The 25769-nt window shown below is 39.1% G+C and overlaps 1 protein-coding gene across 5 annotated transcripts in view; it reads right to left on the reverse strand.

The window, feature by feature from the left end:
- Positions 1–312: 312 nt before the first annotated feature.
- Positions 313–25769, reverse strand: part of PAPSS1 (3'-phosphoadenosine 5'-phosphosulfate synthase 1) — a 108870-nt gene continuing 83413 nt past the window's right edge. For all 5 annotated transcript variants that reach the window (XM_081226611.1, XM_081226607.1, XM_081226609.1 and 2 more), the window contains 2 exons: positions 16224–16453; positions 313–1028 (listed from right to left, as the gene is read on the reverse strand). In XM_081226611.1, the coding sequence (XP_081082737.1) occupies positions 890–1028; positions 16224–16453 (369 nt within the window). In that variant the 3' untranslated portion in view covers positions 313–889. The remainder of the gene's footprint in view (positions 1029–16223; positions 16454–25769) is intronic.

A 25769-nucleotide genomic window follows, 5' to 3' on the forward strand; every position in this document is an offset into this window, starting at 1 on the left:
TTGTTATGCTGCCCGTCCCCCACCATGAACTAACCTCCCTCTATCATGTCTCTATTACTAGTACCAACATCTTAGCTATTTAAGAATATCAGAGAGATATTTGGGGAAACAGGTTGAGTTTTTGGATGGACTGAGAATGCATTATTATTTTCCCACTTAAAAATTCACTATGAAACAGTGGTTGGAACTAATTATTATCAGTAGATTCCAGTAATGAAAGATGCCTGTATTTTCCCTTCCCCACCAGAAACTTCTTCACAAGAAGGATAAAGTATGTGTAGACAAAACGATATTTTTAAAAAGTCACATAAATACGAAGCCAAAAAGTTTAGTTTTATTGAATAAAGTTCATTCAGGGCTTACACAGATATTAACATACTTTAGATTATAACAGTTGAGAGATCAATAGCTGATGGGAAGGAAGGAAGAAAGCAGTCTGTACTTCCAATGTAGAAGAAAAAAATCTAAATGCTACAGACGTCTTGTAAAATTCCCAAACAAGGTCTAGCCAAGTTTATTGTTTAGTGGATTTTTTTTTCTTTTTTCAAGAGATGAAAAGTGAGATTCAATGTGTATACTATTGGTTACAACTGATATAACAGCTTGAAAAAATCATGAGACAGAAGCATAAATATAATACAAAAAGACTATATTGTAGGAATATTTAACTATAGTAAGTGGAAAAGATACATTAGAACCAGCAGTGTGTTACACTAGTTCAGAACAGAACTCATAAGGCAGACCAAAACTGATGCTAGTTAAGGAAAAGGGTCTGTTTTTAGGAAGCATGTCCATACAGATACCACCACAAAGAAATGCCAACAGTAACTACATGGTCCCCTCTTGTTACTCAGTGAGGTGTCAAAGGTGAAATGACTGGGTTAACAGCTTAAGCTTTCTCCAAGGATTTGTAGTATTCCATCAGCACGGTCCAGGCCTTGGGAGCCATGAAACCTTCAGGAGGTTTCTGGCCTTCTCGGGCAAGTTTGCGCATTCGTGTTCCTGAAATAAATTCAAAGTCTTCATGGCTGAAAGGGAGAGAAAAAAGAAAAATATTTCACATTTTTAAAAACTTAGTTATAGTGAAATTTTAAAAAACATTCGTTCCTTCTGTTCATGGAAGACAAGCTTAATGAAAAAAATATCTGGATGAAATGTACTACTTATGAATATCAACCTGATTTCAAGTTTGTCATTGAGCAAAAAACACCACACTATCAAAGCTTACAAAAAAAAAAACCAACAAAAATACAATAATGATCCCTCAGGTTGCCCTTTTACAGACATACCCATTTCCCTCCCTCCTCCCCAACCCCTGGCAACTAATAATTTAGAAATAGAAATTTTTTTTTTTAGAAAAACATCGAATTTAGATGCACATATTGAAAACTTTTTAGGAAGTCTGAATCTGGAAAGCTAAATGCATTTTGGAACATTAAGAGAAAAACTGGAACTTAAAAAATAACAACAGCATGTAAGTAGCAATAATTAATATTATTCCATTGATAAGCTATTACACAAAGGTAGTGTTAGTTCTTTTCACCTTCACACCTACAAAAACACACAAAAGCCCTTAGACCATTAAGCACAGAGCACCTATGGCTATGACACATACTGTCTATTGGTAATTTCAACCTCTTCCCTCAATCAAGGGAACCGACTAGATAGCAGACCCAAGAACAGAGCAAGAGTTCTGGGTCACTCAAGTCACCAGATCACATCCCCTGTTTACTCCTAGTCAGCGACTGTACGTTCCATCCCCACTTTGCTATTTGTGGAGTTAATCTGAGAATTGAGTGAAATCATAAACTGCAAGTGCCCCTTGTTTCTAGAGGTATGCCAGGTATGTTTTAACTAATAATCACACTTCTAGGAATCTACGTAAAGGAAATAATCAGAGATGCCAACAAACACTGTGCATAAAGATAGCTGTCTGAAAACTGTTTTATGATAGTAAAAATGTTGTAAATAATCTAACAGTTGAAGGTCTAAGTAAATTGTGGTACAGTCCTGAGCAGAATTACATAGTCATTAAAGTATAGTTAAAGATTGGATAAAATGTTCACGATATAATAATGGGAAGTGAAATAATCAGGACGCAAAACTTTATATACAATACCAATGCAATTTTGTTAAAATAAGGGGGTGCGGGGAGGAGAAGATCATAAAGAAATACACCCAAATGTTAACAGTGCTTATTTCTACAAAGTGGTATCACAGGTGCTTTTAGTTTTGTCATGATGTTTTCTGCAGTTTTCTACAATGATGATTTATATTATCAATATCAAAATAAAATTTAAAATAATATATTATTATCAATAAGAGCTTATTTTTAAAATCTCTATCCAAAAGTGATTTAAATAATTTTAAATAATGTGACCTTTAACTGATCTGAAACCTCAATCATTTGGAACACTGCCCTGATGAGAGCAGATAAACAGGATGCTGACATAGCATTATACTCCCTATTCTGGCCTAACAGGAGTTACAAAGGCTATTAATTCACCCCTAAATGACAGACATCAGCAGTAAACAGTATATCTGAACAGTGCTGGGACATACAGCATATTCAGTAAATAATGACCAGTGATCAAGTACTTTATTAGCTTTCTAACTAGGAACTCAAGAAATATTTGGTGAAATATGAAAGAATGAAAAGGTGTATGTACAGAAAATTTTTATTCAATATAGAACCATTTAGAGTCTTATACAAGTCACTAACTACTCTCCATCCTCTGGCCAAAAAAGGGTAAGACGGGGTTTCTGATTGCTGTGGTTCATCTGAGCTCCTTGTATATTCCCTTTTCTCTAAATCTGGATTATTCACATTAGAGGTTTCTACATGCCCTTCATAACCTCTTCAATAGTCATCTTCCGATCTAGCTTCTCTCTTGACCTTGCTCACCTCCACTTTATCTGGGGGAACCTGGTTCACTTAGTCTATCTATGAGCTCTTGGGTTGTCCACTTGCTAGGACTGAGCTCCAGACCAAGGAAGAATTATTGTGATTTCCTCATGATCCAGTGTGCCCCAGTTTCTGGCCTCTCCTGCTTTTCTAATTTGCATTGTCTGTGTGCTCAGTGACCCGACTGCTCACTGGTTTTCTGAACCTTGGACTTGGTTATATTATCACCAGCCTCTACATATCTTGCATCTGGCCTGTCCTTAGGCCTGCCCACTACTGTTAGTTCCTAAGATCAACTTGACTCTTGGTCCTGGATCTAGGTTTCCCTCTCATATTTGCTGCTGTCCCTAATTCTGGCCTTTCCAACTCCCCAGTGAGGTATCCAGACTTTAATGAATGTCCTACCTCACTCTGAAACACCTAAGAGTCTGAGAGTTTTATTCTGGAATGCTACACATACAGGATAAGAATATAAAAAAGTGGGCTTCCGTGGTGGTGCAGTGGTTGGGAGTCCGCCTGCCGATGCAGGGGACACGGGTTCATGCCCCGGTCCGGGAAGATCCCACATGCCACAGAGTGGCTGGGCCTGTGAGCCATGGCTGCTGAGCCTACGCGTCCAGAGCCTGTGCTCCGCAACGGGAGAGGCCACAGTGGTGAGAGGCCCGCGTACCGCAAAAAAAAAAAAAAAAAGAATATAAAAAAGTGTAACTCATTTAATCAGCCACAGGAAAATCAACGTTAATGCTTTATAATCCCATGTCTTGCTATTAAGCAGAAGTCACTACTTCTTTAACTCAGGCATGTGACACCTTCCCCTAGGCACCTGTCCGCTCTTCTATTCCCTGCACTACCAGAAAGACAGGAAGATATACATTCAACTCAATATTTCAACAGCTCTCATCTTCTTAGGTAAAACATCTTTTAAGTGTCTGCTCACATTTTCAAAGATGACCGAAGAAAAGGAAAGTTTAACAGATATTGCTCCAAAGCAAGATGGATTCAAGTAGTTTAAATCTAGGGAGTAGCTCCCACTTCTATCATGTGTTCAATGTGCAAGAAAAGTCAAATCTACTATAATAAACTGGCCCATGCAGATGTGTTGGTTACAATAGTTCAAATATGAAGTAAGCTATCATCTTTCTCTTACATAAATGACTACAACTTAAGGGGAGAAAAAGAAATTGACTGCATGTGAGAAGGGCCTAGGAAAAAAGCAAGACTATGAGAGGAGATTTCCAAAAAATTCAGGAAAGGTTGGGGTTAGAAACATAATTTTTAAATTTATCAACACTAAAATGAAAACCCAGTTTGAGAAAATGGATAAGCTCTCCAAGAAAGAAGACTTGCCAAAAGGGAAAGCATTTGCCGAAAGAGTAAGAAGAAAACCAAGATGATTATATGGAGGTCATGGAAAAAGAAAAAATTTTAATGTGAAGGCCACAGAGGGGCTAAGGAAGATGACCAAGAGGGGCGGAAGAATCCACTGGATAAACGAATCAGAATTTAAATTTTCTTTAATCAAGGAGTTTCAGTGGATGATGAAGGAAAGAGATGGAGTGGTAAAGTGGCAGAGATACACAGTGGAGAAAAGATTTTTTTTTTACAAGAAAAGGGAGGTCTTAGCATGTGTATAGGCAGAAGAAAATAAGTGGCATAGAATGAGAAAAGGAAGGAGGATGAAAGCCAGGAGAGGTTAACAGGAAAGAAATGAAAGATGGAGAAGTCTGGGATGAAGAACACAGAGAAAGGAGCTCTGACAAGGAGGGTGAAAAATGAAGAAAAGAAGAAATAGTGATGACGTGGAGTTAGAAAAAGATGAGGTGGTTAATGCAAGATGGTCTCAACCTTCTCAATAAAAATGTAGTAAGGTTGTCTCCTGTGGGTAAACAGAACCTGTGTGGGAATGAACTGATAATAGGATCCATCAACACAGTTTGGTGACTATCTCTAGGCTAGAGAGGTTACCCCTCAGGGCAAGGCTTAGCAAAGCAGCATCTGGAGAGGAAGTCAAGGGTGTGGAGGGGTCCAGATCTCTCCAATTGCATCTAAAAAACCCTCATTCCAACCTGATGTAAAACTGGTTAGTTCAGCTGAGAATCATTTGACAGATAGTGCTTGAATGTTTTTTAGTTCCTTAGGAGGGTCACTTATCAATTCCCTAAATAAGTGTCATTAAGGAAAATTATGACAGTAGATCTTTCTGGCGATGTCAATTTAAAATTTTGAATTCAGAAAGGAAACCCTGTGTCCCATGCGTAAAGTACCTGTTCCTGATGGGGCAATGAAAAAGAAATGAGGGAGCAGCTTGTAGAATGACTCTGTCCTGACTTTGTGATTAAAGGAAAAAAGCCAGACCAATTAAAGTCCTTTCTTTCCTCAGAATGCCAAACAGTCTGAAACCCAGAAGTCTGCTTGCATTCCTTCTGAAATTGAATTTTAAAACAAAAGTCCCTGGGTACCTCTTTTCCTGACGCTATTTCACACTCCATCTGCCCCGCATGCCACGAGCATTTCTTCATCACATGAAACGGGAGTTTCTGCTGCTACATGCTGGTGGTTCCACACCACCCTGGCTACGGAAAACACATTTATTTCCCTCTGCCTCAGACTTGTATTTCTATCCCTCACATGAGGATTTTATTTTTTATCAGAAGTCAGGTGCAAGGACTTGACACTAGAGTCACTATCTGTAATCTAATCACAGTTTTCACAATTACATCTTTAAATGGATAGCATTTTACAGAAAAAAAATAAATCAAGTAAAAACTGAGGCATTTGGGGAATGCTCTAAAACTAGCTCTGAATTTTACCTGTGAGTAACTGGGAATCTGGCAGAAACAGAAAAAGGCTACTAAACCTTAGGCTTTCACTACAAAGCAATTCTAGCTAGTCCATCTAACTACACTCGTTAACCCATCTCCATGGCACCTGAAAAAGGAAATGCAAGTCTGTTTTTTTTTCTTCCCTTTTCAAAACCACTTGGTCACAGATTCTTACAATCCACAGCTGACAGAACGCCTCCTCTTAAAACACACACACAAACACACACCCCCCAAAAAACAAAAAACAAACAAAACAAAACAAAACCAAAAAAACCAAAAAGAAACAACTGAAGCGGAAGGGGTTAGAACGCAAGGACAGAAAAAGCACACCATCCAGCAGACTATATGGGACCCTGTGGGTCCAGCAACTTGTCCCATGTGGGACACACAACTACATATGGCCAGCATCTTGACCAACTCCAAAGTACAACAGCTCTTGGCCACTTGTTGAAGATTTTAATTCCTTACAAATATCTGCTGTCTCTCAGTCCACATATGTGGCCATCAGAGCCACCAGCACAAGCTGTTCAGACAAGAAGCTGGGGTCAGCCCAGGGGCCTTCAATTTTATCTTTCAAAAGTTCATATTCAATTAGACCAGCTTTTTAAAAAATACTAATTAGATGATAAGCAATCAGAGACACAAAGGGGAGCTTCTTCTCCGACAGAACTAAAAATAATGGTAGTAACTTATAAGTGAATCTAATTAACTATTTGGGGGCTAACTACCTTTCATTTAACTCAAAAGAAACTCATATAATACAGTATACATAAAAACACTAAGAATTCTCTTCAAATACAAATCATCTGTTCAAAACCAGATAATTAGTTATTTATGGCTTTCTTTCCAGGAGCCAAAAAGCATGGCATCATGCATGACAAATTTAACAATTTTTGTTTCCAAACCAAAGACCAACTGAAATACATGAAAAATTTAATTGTCTCGAACTAATTTATCAAAACCCTTAATTCATCATGTTTTCCTCCCGTCAAAAATCTTATAAATAAAAGCTATCAGACATTCAGTCAAACGAGAAGTTTCCAGGGAATGCCTACTCATCTTTCTTCCAATCCCCCTGTTGCAAGCTACCTAAATCTAAACCATCATTTCATTAATTCTTGCCTGCACTAATGCACACCTTCACACTGACTTCCCTCCCATCTTTCTCTTTTCTATACTGCTAGGTCATTTCTATACTTTTATGTGCCACGCAGTAGTTTCAAACTTGTTTTTGTTTTAGTAAACACTGCAAGTATAGTTATTTTGTAATCCATGTCTGGTAATTCTAGCATGTGAAGTCTCTACAGGCAGGTCTGCTTGTGCCAACTGTAGTTTCCCTTTTTTATTTTTTTTCCTTGCTTTGGTGCTATGTTTCCTTGTATACTTTATCATTTTTTACTTAAGCTGTTCATTAAGCTTGTATAATTATTTGTGGGAATAAATTGAGGTCTAGGACAAAGGAGTAATGCTCTAGCGACAGTCTACATTTGCTTCTGCTGAATACTTAGAGGCATGCTCAGTTAAGAACCACCAAAAACTAATTTCATGGCTTGAGGGCTTTTTGGTTGTTTATGTGTTTTGTTTTGATACAACCCGGGTAGTATGAGTTTGGCCCATGTGAACAGTTCTGAGCTTTTGAGCCTAAAGCTCAGGGCTGTGCTCAGTCTCCTGGGGTAGGGGAATGGGTGGGGTTCACTTCAGATTCTCTCTTAACTACCTAAGGTGGGAGGGAGCATCAGCTTAATGGGAGTGTCTCCTGTGGGACTCCCCACCTCGGTCAAGCCCATGGAAATCAACACTCAAATTTGCTAGGTCAACCAAGACAAAAGCAACTTCAACACTCAACTTACCTGAAGTTCTAACCTTCACTTAATGGTTTAGCCTCACAATTCTTATCATCTTATCAGCACAATACTTTTATGAAAACGTTTTCCTTTATCCAGAATTTTTACTTAATTTCTCAGGAGAATCGACCTGTATAATCCAACTTACCTAATTACCAAAAACATGAACTTCCCAATATTTAATGTACATGGTAACAACACACTATCTTTTCAAAATCTATTCCAGTTTGTACCTTTCAAAGAACTGCCTTATCTAGTCCCTGTCTCATCATCCTCCTTTCACTCTCTTTTCCAGCCCACCCTGGCCTTCTTCCCAAACCCTCTGAGTCTCTCTCACCTCAGCACCTTTGCATGCACTTATCCCTTTGTCCAGAATGCTATTACCTCCTTCTTTACCAAGGGAATGCCTAAGTCATCTTCTGCAGCTCAGCTCAAATGTCTCTTGCTCCAGGAACCCATCCCTGATAACCCAGACTTGGTCACACAAGTCTTCTGCAAAGCACATGCCATCCTTAAGAGGTTTACTGCCTGTCTTCTCTAGAATGTAAGTCCTATGAAGGCAACAACAATATCTGCTTGTTTCCAACCACAGTGCCCACATTTAGCAATGACATGTACGTAGTAAAGACTCAACAAATAGTTAATAAATGAATAAAGCATAGCAAAGTTGGAAAGTTTTATACTAATTTCAATGTAACATGTTGACTTTAAAACAAGACACAGCATATATAAAATATATAATTTGACTTTTAAAAATATACATAGTATTATGTCCCTAATTATGATTAAAATGTATAGTAAGAAAAGACAATGCAATAGATTTTAAATTAGACCTTATCAGTTAATGGTTATGCAATAACCCCCTGCAATAAAATATGTGCAAAATCTACAAACACAGGACAAGATTCATTGGCAAGTTCATGCAGTTACAGTCAGACTTCTACAAGTTTTTAAAAGAAACATCAAAATTAATAAAAACAAAGCACTTTATAAATGAATGGAAAAGACAGTTCCCCAGTACTCTAACAGAAATATTTATGTATGGCAAAGACTACATAGCAAGAAAGAAAAAGAAAAGAATTTACACAAGAAATATTTCAGGGGTCAATGTGACAAGACCTGGATGTGAAGAGTGAGGTGGAAGGATAAAGGACTTCAAGATTCTACACAACAGGGAGAACAAGTAACTAAGGAAATTTAGGATTTGGAGATATATGAGGGGAAAGGTAAAGTTGCTTCTGGGCATTTTAAATAATAACAAGAAATCTAAGCAGAAAACACCCATTAGCATGGTAGACAGAATTCTAAGATGGCCTTCATGACCTTCACCCCATGGTGTTACTACCATGATATGTCCTTATATGGCAAAAGGAATTTTGCAGATGCCATTAAAGTTGCTAATCAATTGACCTAAAATAGTGAAATTATCTGAGTGGGCCTAACCTAATCACTAAAGCTCTCTAAAAGCAAAGGTTCTCAGATGACAGCAGTAAGTAGTCAGAGATTTGAAGCCTGAGAGGGATTTGACCTGAGGGAGGTTCTACTGCTGAGATGAGGGGGCCCACAAGGAAGACTCTCAACATGGCTTCTAGCTGCAGAGAGCAATCCTCCCCACTGTGATGGCCAGTAAGAAGATGGGGAGCTCAGTCCTAAAACCGTAAGGAACTGAATTCTGCCAACAAGGGTCATCTTGGAACTTGATTCTTTTCAGAGCCTTCAGATTAGAGCCCAGCCTGGCCAGAGAGTCCAGCTTGGCCCACCCAGACTTCTGATCTAAGGAACTGTGAGGTAATAAATGAGTAATGTTTTAAGCCACTAAATTTGTGTCAATTTGTTACACAGTGATAGAAAACTAACATAATTAGCAACTTGGAAACACTGAGGAATAGCTTTAAGAGTCACCACACAGAAACCACTAGAACAGATGAGCTTCCCTGTAGAAAGTAAATAAAAGAAGTTAAGAATATATGAGAAAAGCCTTGAAGGATGCCTCTAAGTAGAATGCTTTTAAAAATTGACACTGGGCTTCCCTGGTGGCGCAGTGGTTGAGAATCTGCCTGCTAATGCAGGGGACACGGGTTCGAGCCCTGGTCTGGGAGGATCCCACATGCCACAGAGCAACTAGGCCCGTGAGCCACAACTACTGAGCCTGCGCGTCTGGAGCCTGAGCTCTGCAACAAGAAAGGCCATGATAGTGAGAGGCCTGTGCACCGCGATGAAGAGTGGCCCCAGCTTGCCACAACTAGAGAAAGCCCTCACACAGAAACGAAGATGCAACACAGCAAAAATAAATAAATTAATTAATAAACTCCTACCCCCAACATCTAAAAAAAAAAACAACATAAGGGGAAAGCTTCATTAACAATGGATTTGGCAATGATTTCTTGAAAATGACACCAAACACAAGAAACAATAACAAAAGAAACAATAGATGAATTGGACTTCATCAAAAAAAAATTAAAAAGAAAAAAATTGACACTAATAGTACATGATTTAAGGTATACTCCAGCATTAAAAAATATGAAAGAAGTACTCTACTGATAACATGGAAATAACCAGACAGCAAACATTTATGTCCACCTGTCCCCTCACTGACCCATTTCCACCAGGCACTCTCACTCATGTGCACTCTCTTTTTGGTGAGTTGCTACTTCAATAATCTCAACCAAAATTTTGCATTTATCTATCCAAATACAAAGATTTACTGCATAAAGGAGAAAAAAATAGAAATGGCTGAATTATCTCTAAAAGTTTGTAATATCTGAAAGAATGGGCTTTAATCTTGTACTCCTAAAACTCAATTTCCTTGAGTCATTATTACAGCTAATATGAACCTACTTAACTTCCTAAGTATAAACAGATGATTTTTATCATAATTCTTATCAATAATATCTTGCCTGTAATCTTGATGACGTTTGTTTCTTTATCCCTAAGCCTTGCCTTACACTGGTATTTAATCAAATCAAAAGCTACAAAATCATTAATTACATAAAATCTGGCATTGAATAACATCCATTAATCAAACATAAGACAACCTCATATGTGCATAATTAATAACTGTGTTTTCTCACTACATCAAAGGCTATCGCCTTTCCACAAAATTTTAATCACTTTCCAACATATCCCATCAACTTAATTATATTTGAACATAAATATAAAAAATTAGAAAACTAAGGCAGTTTTAAAGCTCCCCAAGTTACAATTTATAAAGATTTGGTAACTCAAAAAAATTCCAAGAAAATGAGCCAGTCATGCAACTAATATAGAATTCATCATTGGAAAATCTTATGAGAACTGATGTAATTATTTAGCTTTCGAATGATTAAAAGAGAGACTTAAAGAAATATTACACAGATTTAACAAAACATGAAAGTTATCAAGGGCTTCCCAGCACATCATTCAGCTACGTACAGATAGGTTCTAGGATCCTGTGTGTGATTAAATCAGCTGATCACGCAAAGAAACCACAGTAAAGAAACACATCAGCACAAGAAGTGTAAAAGAAAAGCTCAACTCTATTTAGTTTTGCTTCCTTAACTCATCAAAATGGAAACTCACCTAAGTTTTAAGCATTTGGCCACTAGCAGAACAATTCTATTTCTCACCCCTCACTCTATAAGTGATTGTTACTTTCAGAACAAGGTTATGCTCAAACATCTTGTACACAAAGTATACAAATAAATTGCATGCTGGGTGAGAAGTGAAGGGGTGCCCTGCCCAGGATTCCATCTCTGACACTATATAGTCTACAGATTGGTAGGAAGGCAAGGCTACCCTCTGTGTGTGGGGGGGAGCTTTCAAAAGAACTGTCAATGGGTAATCCTCTCTCCAGACTAAGGAAATTAATATCTCTGATGGTGGCCCTACATATTTTGAACCAAAGAAGGACAGACCTATATTTGAAACTTTTTTATTTTCCTTAACATTTAATTTGTACTTTCAATCACCTTTTGCAGTAATATAGTTCAAGGTTTACTCTAATTGCTTTTTCTTTAAAGAAATTTTCTTTAAGCTTGTAAGGCATCTCTTTGGTAGAAAAAGTCCATTTACAACTCTCAGCACATCACTTTTATAGCTGCACTTTTATTTAGACAGTGAAATTGTAGAATGTGTCTATGTATGTATATAAGTATATATATATAGACACGCATACATAATCACACACACATTTATTTTTAGGGCAAAACAAAACACGCCACAATTTAGAGCTACTTCTAGGTATTGGCAAACCCTGATTTTGTACAAGGGTAAAAATATTCTGGTTTATTGCAAATTCTTCTCATGGTGTGGTTCTGAAGTATACTATAACCTGGGCCACAACTTGGACCTTCAGAAAATAACAGTCTCGAGTGGCCACACCAAGGCTATTGGGAACAGCCCAGAGTTCTTTCATATTTCCCCAAACCAGCTGTCCAATAAGCCTTTTCTGTTCATTGACTCATAAGGTTTTCCTGTATGTTGCTACAGTCCATCACTCAGAGAAGACTGCTATCATCTAAAATTATGCATTTTCTCCAGAATTATTATCATTAAACGAGAAGCCAACAAATCCCTCAATCTCCACTGTTAACAGTAGTATTTCTTTATCCAGATAACTTATCATTTAATTAAATGACACCAAATTTTATGTCCCTTTCAGAAACAAGAGAATGTGTTGATTTTTAAAAAGTTTCTTTTTCCTTCTTGTCTGCACCATCACAAAAAAGGCTACAACAAATGAGGACGCAGGGTTAGGATCAGGGTTATTCCTGAATGCGCAGTCAACTGCACAGTATCAAGGGAAAAAGGATGAGCGCTCTCAGATTAGAAGTCATTAGACTCAGTCAGTTTTTAATTAGCACCTGCCAGTAGAGGTGAACTGATAAAACATAAATTAAAAATAGAGCCAACCCTCTATATCCATGGTTTCCACATCCAAGGATTCAATCAACCTCTGATTGAAAATATCTGGAGGTAAGGGGAGAATTCCAGAAAGTTCCAAAATATAAACCTGTAAAACCAAGAGCGGGTTTTTTGAAGGAGTAAACAAAATCAACAAACCTCTTATCATGGGCAGGCAACTATTTACATAGCATTTACATTGTATTTACAACTATTTACACAGCATTTATACTGTATTAGATATTATAAGTATTCTAGAGGTAATTTAAAGTAGAGAGGAGGATGTGTGTAGGTTAAATACAAATACTACACCATTTTATATTAAGGGACTTGAGCATCTGCAGATTTTGTTACCTGTGGGGGGTCCTGGAACCGATCCCCCCCCGCCAGGTACTGAGAGACAACTACTTACTGAACATGAATTGTAATTTATACTAAAAAAGCAGGGGTACTAAATAAGCAGATGTAATTCGTACTAAATAAGCATCAATCAACAAAGCATGAAGCACCTACTAATGTAAAAATAACTAGGAGCTCCGATTCCCGGAAATGACTACAGATTTTGAGCTAGAAGGGAATCAACTCATCCACTGCCATCATTGTAGAGATGAAGAAACAAGGCCAGAGATGACACAGGAATCTCAAGTCATGCAGGAAGAACAGGGCTAGCACTCTTAACTTCTGACGCTAGAGCCTCACACTGCCACTCTAAATTTACAGAATGTACTACCTGCAGGCCTATCTCATTTATTGCACTTCATTTTGTAGCACTTTTCACATATTGAAGGTTTGTGGCAACCCTGCATCAAGCAAGTCTGTTAGCGTCATTTTCCCAACAGCATTTGCTCACTTCGTGTCTCTGTGTCACATTTTGGTAATTCTCACAATATTTTGAACTTTTTCATTATTATTATATTTGGTGATCTATAATCTTGGATGTTACCACTGCAATGGTTTTGGAGCGCCGTGAACCACGGCCGTATAAGATGGTGAACTTGATCAATAAACGTGTGTGTTCTGACTGCTCCACCAACTTGCAGTTCCCCAGTCTCTTGCCCTCTCCTTGGGCCTCCCTATTCCCTGAGACACAACAATATTGAAACTAGATCAGTGAATAACCCTACAATGGCCTCTAAGTTTTCAAGTCAAAGGAAGAATTGCACGTGTCTCACTTTAAATCAAAAGCTAGAAATGAGGGGCTTCCCTGGTGGTGCAGTGGTTGAGAGTCCGCCTGCCCATGCAGGGGACACGGGTTCATGCCCCGGTCCGGGAAGATCCCACGTGCCGCGGAGCGGCTGGGCCCGTGAGCCATGGCCGCTGAGCCTGCGCGTCCGGAGCCTGTGCTCCGCAACGGGAGAGGCCACAACAGTGAGAGGCCCACGTACCGCAAAAAAAAAAAAAAAAGCTAGAAATGATTAAGCTTATTAGTGAGGAAGGCATGTTGAAAAGCAAGACAGGCTGAAAGCTAGGCTTCTTGTGCCAAACAGCCAAGCTGTGAGTGCAAAGGAGAAGTTCTTGAAGGAAATTAAAAGTGCTGCTCCAGTGAACACATGAATGACAGGAAAGCAAAACCAGCCTTACTGCTGATATGGAGAAAGTTTTACTGGTCTTCACAGATGATCAAACCAGCTACGACATTCCTTTAAGCCAAAGCCTAATCCAGAGCAAGGCCCTAGCTCTCTTCAATTCCATGAAGGCTGAGAGAGGTGAGGAAGTTTAAGAAGAAAAGTCTGAAGCCAGCAGAGGTTGGTTCATGAGATTTAAGGGAAAGCCATCTCCACAGCATACAAGTGCAAGGTGAAGCAGCAAGTGCTGAGGTAGAAGTTGCAGTAAATTATCCAGAAGAACCAGTTCAGATCATTAATGAAGGTGGCTACACTAAACAACAGATTTTCCATGTAGATGAACAGCCTTCTCTTGGAAGATGATGCCATCTAGGACTTTCACAGCTAAAGACAAGTCAATGCCTGGCTTCAAAGCTTCAAAGGACAGGCTCTCTTGTCCTTTGGCTCTCTAATGCAGCTGGTGACTTTAAGTTGAAGCCAATGTTCATTTACCATTCCAAAAATCCTACTGTCTTCAAGAATTATTCTAAATCTACTCTGCCTGTGCTCTATAAATGGAACAACAAAGCCTGGATGACAGCACATCTGTTTACAACATGGTTTACTGAATATTTTAAGCCCACTGTTGAGACATACTGCTCAGAAAAAAAGATTCTTTTCAAAATATGACGACTCACTGACAATGCACCTGGTCACCGAAGAGCTCTAATTAAGATGTACAACGAGGTTAATGCTATTTTCATGCCTGCTAACACAACATCCATTCTGTAGCCTGTGGATAAAGGACTAATTTCCACTTTCAAGTCTTCTTATTTAAGAAATACATTTCATAAGGCTATAGCTGCCATAGATAGTGATTCCTCTGATGGACATGGGCAAAGTCAATTGAAAACCTTCCAAAAAGGATTCGTCAGTCTAGATGCCATTAAGAACATTTGTGATTCCTGGGAAGAGGTCAAAATACCAACATTCACAGGAGTTTGGGAGAAGCTGATTCCAACACGCATGGATGACTGGAGGGGTTCAAGGCTTCAGTGGAGGAAAAAACTGAAGATGTGGTGGAAATAGCAAGAGAACTAGAATCAGAAGTAGAGTCTGAAGATGTGACTGAATTGCTGCAATCTCACAATAAAACTTAAACAGATGAAGAGTTGCTTCTAACGGATGAGCAAAGGAAGTGGTCTCCTGAGGTGGAATCTACTCTCAGTAAGATGCTGTACAGATTTTTAAATGACAACAAAGAATTTAGAATATTACATAAACTTTAGTTGATAAAAAGCAGTGGCAGGGTTTGAGAGGACTGACTCCAATTTTGAAAGAAGCTCTCTTGTGGTCAAATGCTATTAAGCAGCATTGTGCGCTATCGAGAGACCATTTGTGGAAGGAAGAGCCAATCAATGCAGCAACCTTCATTGTTGTTCTGCTTTAAGAAATCACCACAGCCCCCCACACTTCAGCAACCACCATCCGATCAGTCAGCAGCCCTCAACACCTAAGCAAGACCCTCCACCAGCAAAAACATTACAATTCACTGAAGGCTCAGATAATACTTTATTTTTTAGCAATAAAGTATTTTTTAATTGAGGTATGTAAATTGTTTTTTTAGAAATACGGCTATTGCATACTTAATATACTACAGTATAGTGTAAACACAACTTGTATATGTACTAGGAAATAAATATATTTGTCTGACTTGCTTGAGATACTTGCGTTAATTACAGTGGTCTGAAACTGAACCCATAGTATCTCTGAGGTATGTCTGTATTGATATTATCTACAGATAGCAATAAAAGTTTGTCAGTCAAAGGAAGATAGATGCATGCTCAATACTACCAATAATTTGTATTAAAAGGTTGTTATTTTTTTGTTCCTTCTAAGATCTTTGAAGAAAGAAGTTGCACTCTTAGTGGTCAAGAGCATAGGCTCTGGAGCCATACTGCTTGAGTTCAAGTGAAGTGTTCCCTTAAACACTTCCCAACAAAATTCCTGAGATCATGAACCATGAAACCAGATTCAATTTTTATTTCTACTTCTAACTTCTGAAATACTGAGAAATTTGTTTCCCTGGTTTGCCTTTCTCTGAAATAGGTACAACAAAGCTTGTCACTGATAAGTTATAGTAAAGATGAGACAATGCGTTAAAGCCCTCGGAGCAGCTTAGAGCACAAAGTGTTTCACAGATTCATGCAGAGACTGTAAAGCTTACTGCTCAGAGTCATAGTAGTCCATCCGCTTCTTTTTCTTGTTATAAGCCGCGACTCGAAAGGGAACTATTTCCAAGGTGATTAGGCCAGGGGCCATGGTCAGCACTTTGGCGCCATGAGTTGGCTCATACAGACCCTTCCCTGTTTCTGGATGAGGCATGCCAGCAGGGTCTCGTCCAACAATGTAAAAATTGGCTCCTGCAACCATCCGTGCTCTGCAATGCCACTGGACCTAGAACAAAAATTTTCCTATTAGATAACCAGGATTTTATGACCAGCACTTAGAAGTAATAAGTGGATAATAAATGCATATACTTCTTATACAGTCAGTATCAGTAGGAAATCTCAACAGATTAAAATGTTCACTTTGGGAAGCCAGAAACAGAACTGGCAACCCCTCACCTTCTAAAAAATCTAAAAGTATATATGGTATGGATGTTTATGTATATGTATCTATATATTTGTTTTACTGGTAAGAGATATGTGAATGTACATCTGTGTCTATGTGTAGGATTTTATACAACTACTAGATGTCATTTATATATAGTTCAAAATCTAATACGTTGGTTAGAAATCAGGCTGGTGGTTGATCCTCTGAGAGAGGCAACTGAAAGGGGCTTCTGGGGTAACGATAATGTTCTTTTTTTCTCCACAGCTTTATTGAGTATAATTGACAAATAAACCTGTTTATCTTTAAAGCCTACAACGCAATGATTTGATATACATATACATTGTGAAATACCACAATCAAGTTAATGAACACATTCATTACGGCACAGTTACCTTTTTGTGCCTATGGTGAGAGCACTTAAGACCTACTCTCTTAGCAAATCTCAAGTATGCAATACAGTATTATTAACCACAAACACCATGCTGTACAATAGATCCTCAGAACTTACTCATCTTATAACTGAGAGTCTGAATACCGTGACCAACCTTGGAAATAAACGCTTGTACCTAATCCACTTGGATGTTAGTTCTAGGAGTCTCTAGTAATGTTGTTTCTTGACCCAGGATCCAATCTGGGTGCTGGTAATCAGAGTATGCTCACTGTAAGAGTTCACTGAGCTGTGTGTACACTGTGATGTATGTACTTTTCTCTATGTTATACTTTAATAGGTTAAAAAAAATTGGGTGAAAATTATTTAAATTATATGAGTATTTACATAAACCGGTACTGAGAAAATCCTGTCACCTAAATGATTACTACCTAAGATACCAGGTAAGAATAAAACAAGGTGTTGGTTGTGACTAAATAGCCATGCTGCATCCAAAGCTACCTCTGTAGCCTACACTTTCACATTAATACTGTTTAAAAACAAAAATTAGTCTAACACCTAGACCTATAGAACTTTAGAAGTTAAAGTAACTCATTAAAACTGGAAGGAAGTAAACCCTCAAAGGTTAAGTGACTCGGCCAATAGAGTGTAGGACAAACCCAGGTACAAACCTGGTCTTAGCTCCCTTTCAGTGTATGGCTCCATTATTTAGTGATTTACAAAACCATCTCAGTTCTGTGTGAAAAGAGGTATAAATGATGACCACTACACATCACTTTCATTTTCTCTCTCTTGATAGTTTCTCTTATACCAAGTACTTTATTTTTATCAACATAGTTCAGAAAGTACAAGAACACAGGGGCAATCCCACACCCTACACTTGAATTGGTCACCCTGAGGAGTTTCAACGTTTTTAGTTGTTTCTACAGATATTTACCTCTGTATTTCTTTTTCTTTTAAATATTTATTTATTTATTTATTTGGGTGCACTGGGTCTTAGCTGCGGCACGCGGGATCTTCAGTTGGGGCATGCAGGCTCTAGTTCCCTGACCAGGGATTGAACCCATGCCCCGTGCATTGAGAGCGTGGAGTCTTAACCACTGAACCACCAGGGAAGTCCTTACCTCTATATTTCTAAGCAGCATGTGTACACTGCTGCATCTTGACTGTTTAATTTTAGATATTATATACTGTCATCCTCAATATCTGTGGATGCTCAAGTCTCACAGTCAGCCCCCTGCACCCAAGGTTCTGCATCCATGGATTCAATCAACCACAAACTATGTAGTACCGTAGGTATTTACTGAAAAACACCTGAGTATCAGTGGACCCACACAGTTCAAATTTGTGTTGTTCAAGGATCAACTGTAACACAGCCATTATTTCCACATTACTTATATTTCCTACTATAAAAGAAGATATGGGACTTCCCTGGTGGCGCAGTGGTTAAGAATCCGCCTGCCAATGCAGGGGACGTGGGTTCGAGCCCTGGTCCGGGAAGATCCCACATGCCACGGAGCAACTAAGCCCGTGCGTCACAACTACTGAGGCCTGTGCTCTAGAGCCCACAAGCCACAACTACTGAGGCCGGCGTACCTAGAGCCTGTTCTCCGCAACAAGAGAAGCCACTGCAATGAGAAGCACACGCACCGCAATGAAGAGTAGCCCCTGCTTGCCGCAACTAGAGAAAGCCCGTGGGCAGCAATGAACACCCAAGGTAGCCATAAATAAATAAATAAATAAATAAAATTTTTTTAAAAAGAGAAGAAGATATTTGGCTCTTACTCCACTAGCCTCATTCCCTATCCAATTTATCCAAGAAATACAGTGATACCAATACTTCGGTGAAATAAACATTCATCTGTAATATGGGAATTACAATAGTATTTATCGCATTCAATTTTTAAGAAAATTAACACATGAAACATGTGAGGACTTAGAATAGTACCTGGTATCGAGTAAGTACACAATAAATGTTAGCTGTAATCATCTTTATTTTATTCCTCTCCTTGTACAACTGTTTGTTTTTCCTAGAGTTAATAATTGTCTTGATTTTTTTCCACTTGCTTAGTTTTCCATATACTTGTGTTTCTATGTGCCTCGTACCATCCTTCTTCTTCCTGAACACACAGTTTAATACAATTCTCAGTCTCCCTTGCAGTGTGGCCATATGGCTGAGTTCTGGCGGAAGGAATGAGAGCCAAAGTGATGCGTGCCACTTCCAAACACAGACCATTAAAAAGCCTCCAGAGCATTATCCTAGTTTGCTTTCCCCATAAGCCAACTAAATAGAAAGGACCCTAAGGCCCTATAGTAAACTACCTCTTTTCCTACTACAGTATTACTTCAGCTTGCATTGAGCTGCAATAGTTTTCTGTATGAACAGGATGGCAAAGCATGATGCTTTGTTCCCCACATACGCCCACCCATCCCAGATTCAGCTCTTCATGAAATTTCGGCTCATTCCCCTCTGCCCCTTCACAAGAGACCCACAGAAGACCTTCGTTAGTTCACACTCAGAATTTTTATCAAGGGGTCAGTCAGAACCAAATCATCAATTAACTACTCTGCAACTCCACTTAAATGGAAAGTCTTTTCTGCCTCAGGAAAAATAGCTACTGCTTACGGAGTTAAATTAAAAGGGCAGTCTAAGTTTTCTGAATTTAGGTGAACTTACTTTTCTCATTAAATATTTATGTCTGGATGCTTAAATCATTCAAGTGCCAAATGGTCATTAAACTAGGAATATTTTTCAAAAGCATATTGGTGACAGGGGCCAGTGCTAATTCTGTCTTGTAAAATTGCCAGAAATTTAAACTGCTTCTCTGACTTCTTTTAGAAGTTATATGAGCAAATTAAATGTAAACACAACAAACATGGAGTCAGCATTCTCCTGCAGGTGACCTGAATGATTTCAATATATATTTTAGTGAATGGTTCCCTTATGAGAATACTTTTTAAATTTTAACAGCCATGAATAGGCAAATCACACGTAACTCTTCCAAGAATGCCTAGTGTTGAGTCAAGTTATAACCTACTGAACAGGTAATATGTTTTAATCCAGAGAATGCAAGTCAGCCCACAGCCATCAGTATCTGGTTAAGAATACAGGCTTTATTTAGAGTCAGGTTGTCCTAGATTTGAATCCTAGCTTTGCCCCTTAGTGATGGAATGCCCTTAGGCAACTTCCTTATATAAGCCTCAGTTTCCCAGTTTATAAAAATGAGAATGATAATACTTAATGCATAAGACTGCTGGGAGTTTTGAAAATATTCAGGACACCACCTGGCCCTCAATAAAGGACAGTCACAAATATTGCTGCTGTTAGTATTATTCTGTATTTTCTGACAATCACAGTTGAATTAATTGCTTCCTAACCAGTGTTTCTAAAGAAAATTCATTCAGTCTCTAAAGATGACATACTACCCAGAAGACGGCTGCTAAAAATCAGTAAGAGCTATCTATCTAGCCAGCAGACTGAGGTCAAGATGTATTATTTATCTTTTCATGCCCAGTGGCTAGCATCATTATCGGGAAACTGAATGCATAGTGAAGAAGGAACATAAGATGATACCTAAAAGTTTTCTATAAACCCCTCTAAGAATCTGTAAATGGCCAACTGAACAACAAATGACTTATTTTTGGCTTTACTTTCATCTGTGTAGCAAATAACAACTAGCTTTGTCATTTTTTTTTTCTGATTATAGAAGTAATTTAATTCACAGGTGGCAAAGACTGCTAGTTGCCTCCACAACAACTAATTTCTCTTTGCCCTGGTCTCCCTATTCCTTGATGACAGAAACGGCACCCTAAATGATGAAAATGTCGGGTCCTTGCTTTCTCAGCCTTCCCTGACATACAGCCCTACAGCATGGGCATCTAATAAAAGAATCTCTTGGGAAGTCTGCTGGAGGGTTCTGAAAAACTTTTCCTCCCTAATAAAATTCTCAACTTTTATTTATCTAAAATGTCTTTACTTCACCTTTATTTTTGCTTGAATACAGAATTCTAGATTACAGACTTGTTTTTACTTTTTTTCTCGCTTAAAAATGTTACTCCATTGCTTCTAGTTCATAATGCTCGAGAAGTCAGCCATCATTCCTATTATTTCCCTATTGTTCCCTCTTCCTCTCACCCTCCCCATCCCTCTACTTTTAAGGTTCCTCTCTTTATCATAAATTTCCAGAAGATTGACTACTATGTGCTTAATTGTGGCTTTCTTTGAATTTATCCTTTCTTTTTTTTTTTTTTTTTTTTGGTACGCGGGCCTCTCACTGTTGTGGCCTCTCCCATTGCGGAGCACAGGCTCCGGACGCACAGGCTCAGCGGCCATGGCTCACGGGCCCAGCTGCTCCGCGGCATGTGGGATCTTCCCAGACTGGGGCACGAACCACTGTCCCCTGCATTGGCAGGCGGACTCTCAGCCACTGCACCACCAGGGAAGCCCCAATGACTTGTTTTAAGGAGTCTGAATGGTGCTTTTTTCCTTTAGAATGTTAAGAGCCTGATTCTAGCAGGCAGGTAATTTACTGGCACCTCTCCTTATCTTTCTGAGGCTCAGTTTTAAACCTTGTTGGGCAGGTCCAGTCTAGCTTTTTGGGCCAATTATCAACCCACTGCCTTTCAACTCCAAATTCACCCTCAGTATTTGCTCTGAGATAACGGATTGAAAACTAAGCATTTCCCCTTCACAGTGAGCAAAATGTTAAGTTTTATCAGAAGAGGGACATTGTAGAAGGAAGGGTGTGTAGTGGTACCTGAGTATGGGGAGAGTTGGTGGCAGTCTGGTCCAGCAGCAAACTCAAAGTGCACAATCTTTCAACAACCTCAAAGCCCTAGCCTGAGTCCAGTGACCACCTTGCTGCAGCCCTCCTAATGCAATCACCAGTACGCTCCAAGCCTACCACCAGCAGCTCCCAGACTCCCTCTGCTCACTCACGCACCACCCTGTGCTCATCTGTGCCTCAGAGGGTTGTTTCCTGCATTAATTCCAACATGGGTATCACACTGTGCACCAATCTGGCAGCAAGCCAGCTCCCAACGCCCTGACCCCCACTGAGCCCCAGTCTATTAGCCCCAGCTAGCTTGTGAACCAGAGGGTTGTTCCCTGCTATGTGGCATCTGTGAACCAGTGTGGTCCAGGCAATCCACTGAACTTCACCATCCAGTGGGATGAAACCATACCTTTTCCAATGAGATCTGAAGCCCAGCTTTGGGGAGAGGATCCCTTTTCCAAGTGTATCTATCTTTCCTTTGGTAATCTCCCTCAGCCCCAGGACACCCTTTAGAGTTCACTCTACATCTTTGTAGTTACTTCTCTATTAAAGCTTAACAATTCTTTAAACTTCCCCTGTCCAATTCTGTGTGATTTCCCACCTCCTGACTGTACCCAAATTGATACACTGTTTCTCTAGGGTGTGGTCTTTGTTCCTAAAGCATGTGTTTCTGATGTCTTAGTTGAATGCCAAGGGTGTTAGCAAGGTTTCTCCACTCTAGCTGAGCTGGAATGTCATCTTCCAACAATGAATAACCTCTGGTATCTTCAATCCACTCTCAAACTTATTGCAGCCACTCTCTACCAGGCCTCAGAGTCTTGCCCTGCACGAATGCAGTCCAAGGAACCATGGGGAACACCCTCACAGTCTTCTGCTGCCTTAGCTCTATACTGCAAGTCTCAGCTGCTCCAGCAGCCCTAAAATCCAATCTCTGCCTTCTCAGCTCAACAGGTATATTTATACAATGGAATATTACTCAGTGACAAAAAAACGAAATACTGCCATTTGTAGCAACATGGATGGACTTAGGGATTATCATACTAAGTGAAGTCAGAGAAAGACAAATATTACATGTCACTTATATGGAACCTAAAAAAATGATACAAATAAACTTATTTACAAAACAGAAACAGACTCACAGACACAGAAAATAAACTTATGGTTACCAAAGGGGAAAAGGGAGGGGGAAGGATAAATTAGGAGTACTGTATGGGATTAACAGATACACATGACTACGTATAAAATAAACAACAAGGATTTACTGCATAGCACAGGGAACTATATACAATATCTTGTAATAACCTATAATGGAAAAGAATCTGAAGCTGAACACCTGAAATTAACACAATATTGTAAATCAACTATAGTAAAATAAAATAAAATGGATGCCAGAATAATGACTACTCAGAATAAGTCATAGAAATAAATCGATATTTGTTTCAGAATTTCCTCCCCAAATACATTTTTGCAGCTAATGTTCACTTGACTCTTTACTTAACTTCCACAATGTAAGAGAAGTAAGAATTAAGTTCTGATACCCAGTAGTGCTAATAGGGGAATAGTTCATGATTCAAATTATAATCAACTCTTAAAGAAATGAGATTGATCTATGCAAATCCTATAATGGCTTCTCCCTGCCAGCCATCATAGATTAAGATATTGTGCGGGACTTCCCTGGTGGCACAGTGGTTAAGAATCCACCTGCCAGTGCAGGGGACACGGGTTCGAGCCCTGGTCCGGGAAGATCCCACATGTCGCGGAGCAACTAAGCCCGTGCGCCACAACTACTGAGCCTGCACTCTAGAGTCCACGAGCCACAACTACTGAGCCCATGTGCCACAACTACTGAAGCCCGTGTGCCTAGAGCCCGTGCTCCACAACAAGAGAAGCCACTGCAATGAGAAGCCTGCGCACTGCAATGGAGAGTAGCCCCCACTTGCTGCAACTAGAGAAAAGCCCGCGCACAGCAACGCAGACCCAATGCAGCCAAAAATAAATAAATAAAATTAATTAATTAAAAATAAATATTCTTGGGCTTCCCTGGTGGCACAGTGGTTGACAGTCCGCCTGCCAGTGCAGGGGACACGGGTTCGTGCCCCAGTCGGGAAGATCCCACATGCCGCAGAGCAGCTAGGCCCGTAAGCCATGGCCACTGAGCCTGCGCGTCCAGAGCCTGTGCTCCACAACGGGAGAGGCCACAACAGTGAGAGGCCCGTGTACAGCAAAAAAGAAAAATTCTTAAAAAAAAAGATATTGTGCGACTAACAAACCAAAAATCATTGATATACAGAAACCTAAATTACCCATCTCCATACACATAATATTTAAAATGTAAATTCTTTAGAATTAGAATTGTTCCTGAATCATCCCAATATGGCATATTACCTCGGAGTGTGTCTCTTCCCCATTTTTAATTCATGCCCCTTTTTATAAACATAAAAGTCTCATTTACTCCCTGACTCCATTAGAAAATAGTACCTATTATTTACCTCTCTACTCCCAAACCTAGCAAAGATTTTGGTAAATTTTATTTTCAGTAGTTTCTGAGAGAAAAATAAACAAATTACTTTCCAAACTTAAAATATTACATTATAAAATTATAAAACTGGACTATACACTTACGTACAATACCATCAGTACTACACCATCTTCTTCGTACCCCACAATGGAGAAATTCCACTGTCCTAGAAGGCTGGTTAAGTATGTAATATTTTCAATTTTGTTTAATTAAAAAGACTGAAGATAATACATAGAACAGTTATTTAAGTCTCCACTTAAATAACATTTCTTTATACATTTCACATCAAAATTTTCTTCAAGTGTAATGAATTTTATTAAAGTCAACATTCCATAAAGCCAAACTCATATACTCAACTAGTTTATGAGAGAACTTCAGGCACAGGGACTTTTTTTTTTTTGTAAATGTGCAAATTTGTTTTTTCTAAATCGTCAAAAATGTACTTGTTTTAATGTATGAAAATTCTTTAGAAAGTCAAATCAATTATCTATTTTTGTTGGGTAAAAAAATCTATATCTTCATTCACCTCATGAATTTCATATTAAAATACTTGGTTGTACATTATCACATCACTTTAGTATTAACCTATTTTCTTGAAATTCCCAGATCTTAATGGTCTGCCTCTTGATTTCTCAATGGTAGGAACCATTTTAAACTCTTCAAGTTGACTGGGAAAATCAAGAGAGGCAAATGAAAGACAAGGTTCATCCTTCCCATCATGTAGATTCTGGGTACTTATGACTTTCAATCTTTGTACAACTAAGTATTCTAAATGTTTCTAGAATTTCCATCACTCTGTACAGGCACTGAACAGTATTCAGTCGCCATGAGAGTCACATTTCTGATTTGCAATGCAAAAATTATGAAATCTACTTAGACATTCCATTCTCCAGCTTGTAGGAGAGAATTAGACACACCTTATAATTACTCCCATCAGACAATTTTAAGAGTTGAAAGGGAATTTAGATTGTGGAATCCACATCCTTCAGTCTGCACACCAGGAATCTGAGGCCTGATTCCTCACAAAATACAGACTTTCCCAAAGACTTCCTTTATCTTCAAGGATAAACCTCAGCTGTCTCAGGATTCAAAATAACACAATTCAAATGTAAGAGAAGCATCTGTTCAGAACCATCAGCAACCAAACTGATTTTATTCTTGTAAATTACCTTGCCCTGGCTGAGCCCAAGTCCCCAGCAGGTGTGAAGAGGGTCATAGGATAGAGAGCAAATCCAGTATCCTCCTCCCTCTTCCTGCCTCCCAAGCACAGGGACCACAAAATTTGCTTTTGATAAAAGCCAAGGGGCTTCCCTGGTGGTGCAGTGGTTGAGAGTCCGCCTGCCAATGCAGGGGACATGTGTTCGAGCCCTGGTCCGGGAAGATCCCACATGCCCCGGAGCAACTAAGCCTGTGCGCCAAAACTACTGAGCCTGTGCTCTAGAGCCATCGAGCCACAACTACTGAGCCCGCGTGCCA

Source organism: Mesoplodon bidens, assembly GCF_964165515.1.
Source record: "Mesoplodon bidens genome assembly, chromosome: 1".
NCBI lineage: Eukaryota > Metazoa > Chordata > Mammalia > Artiodactyla > Ziphiidae > Mesoplodon > Mesoplodon bidens.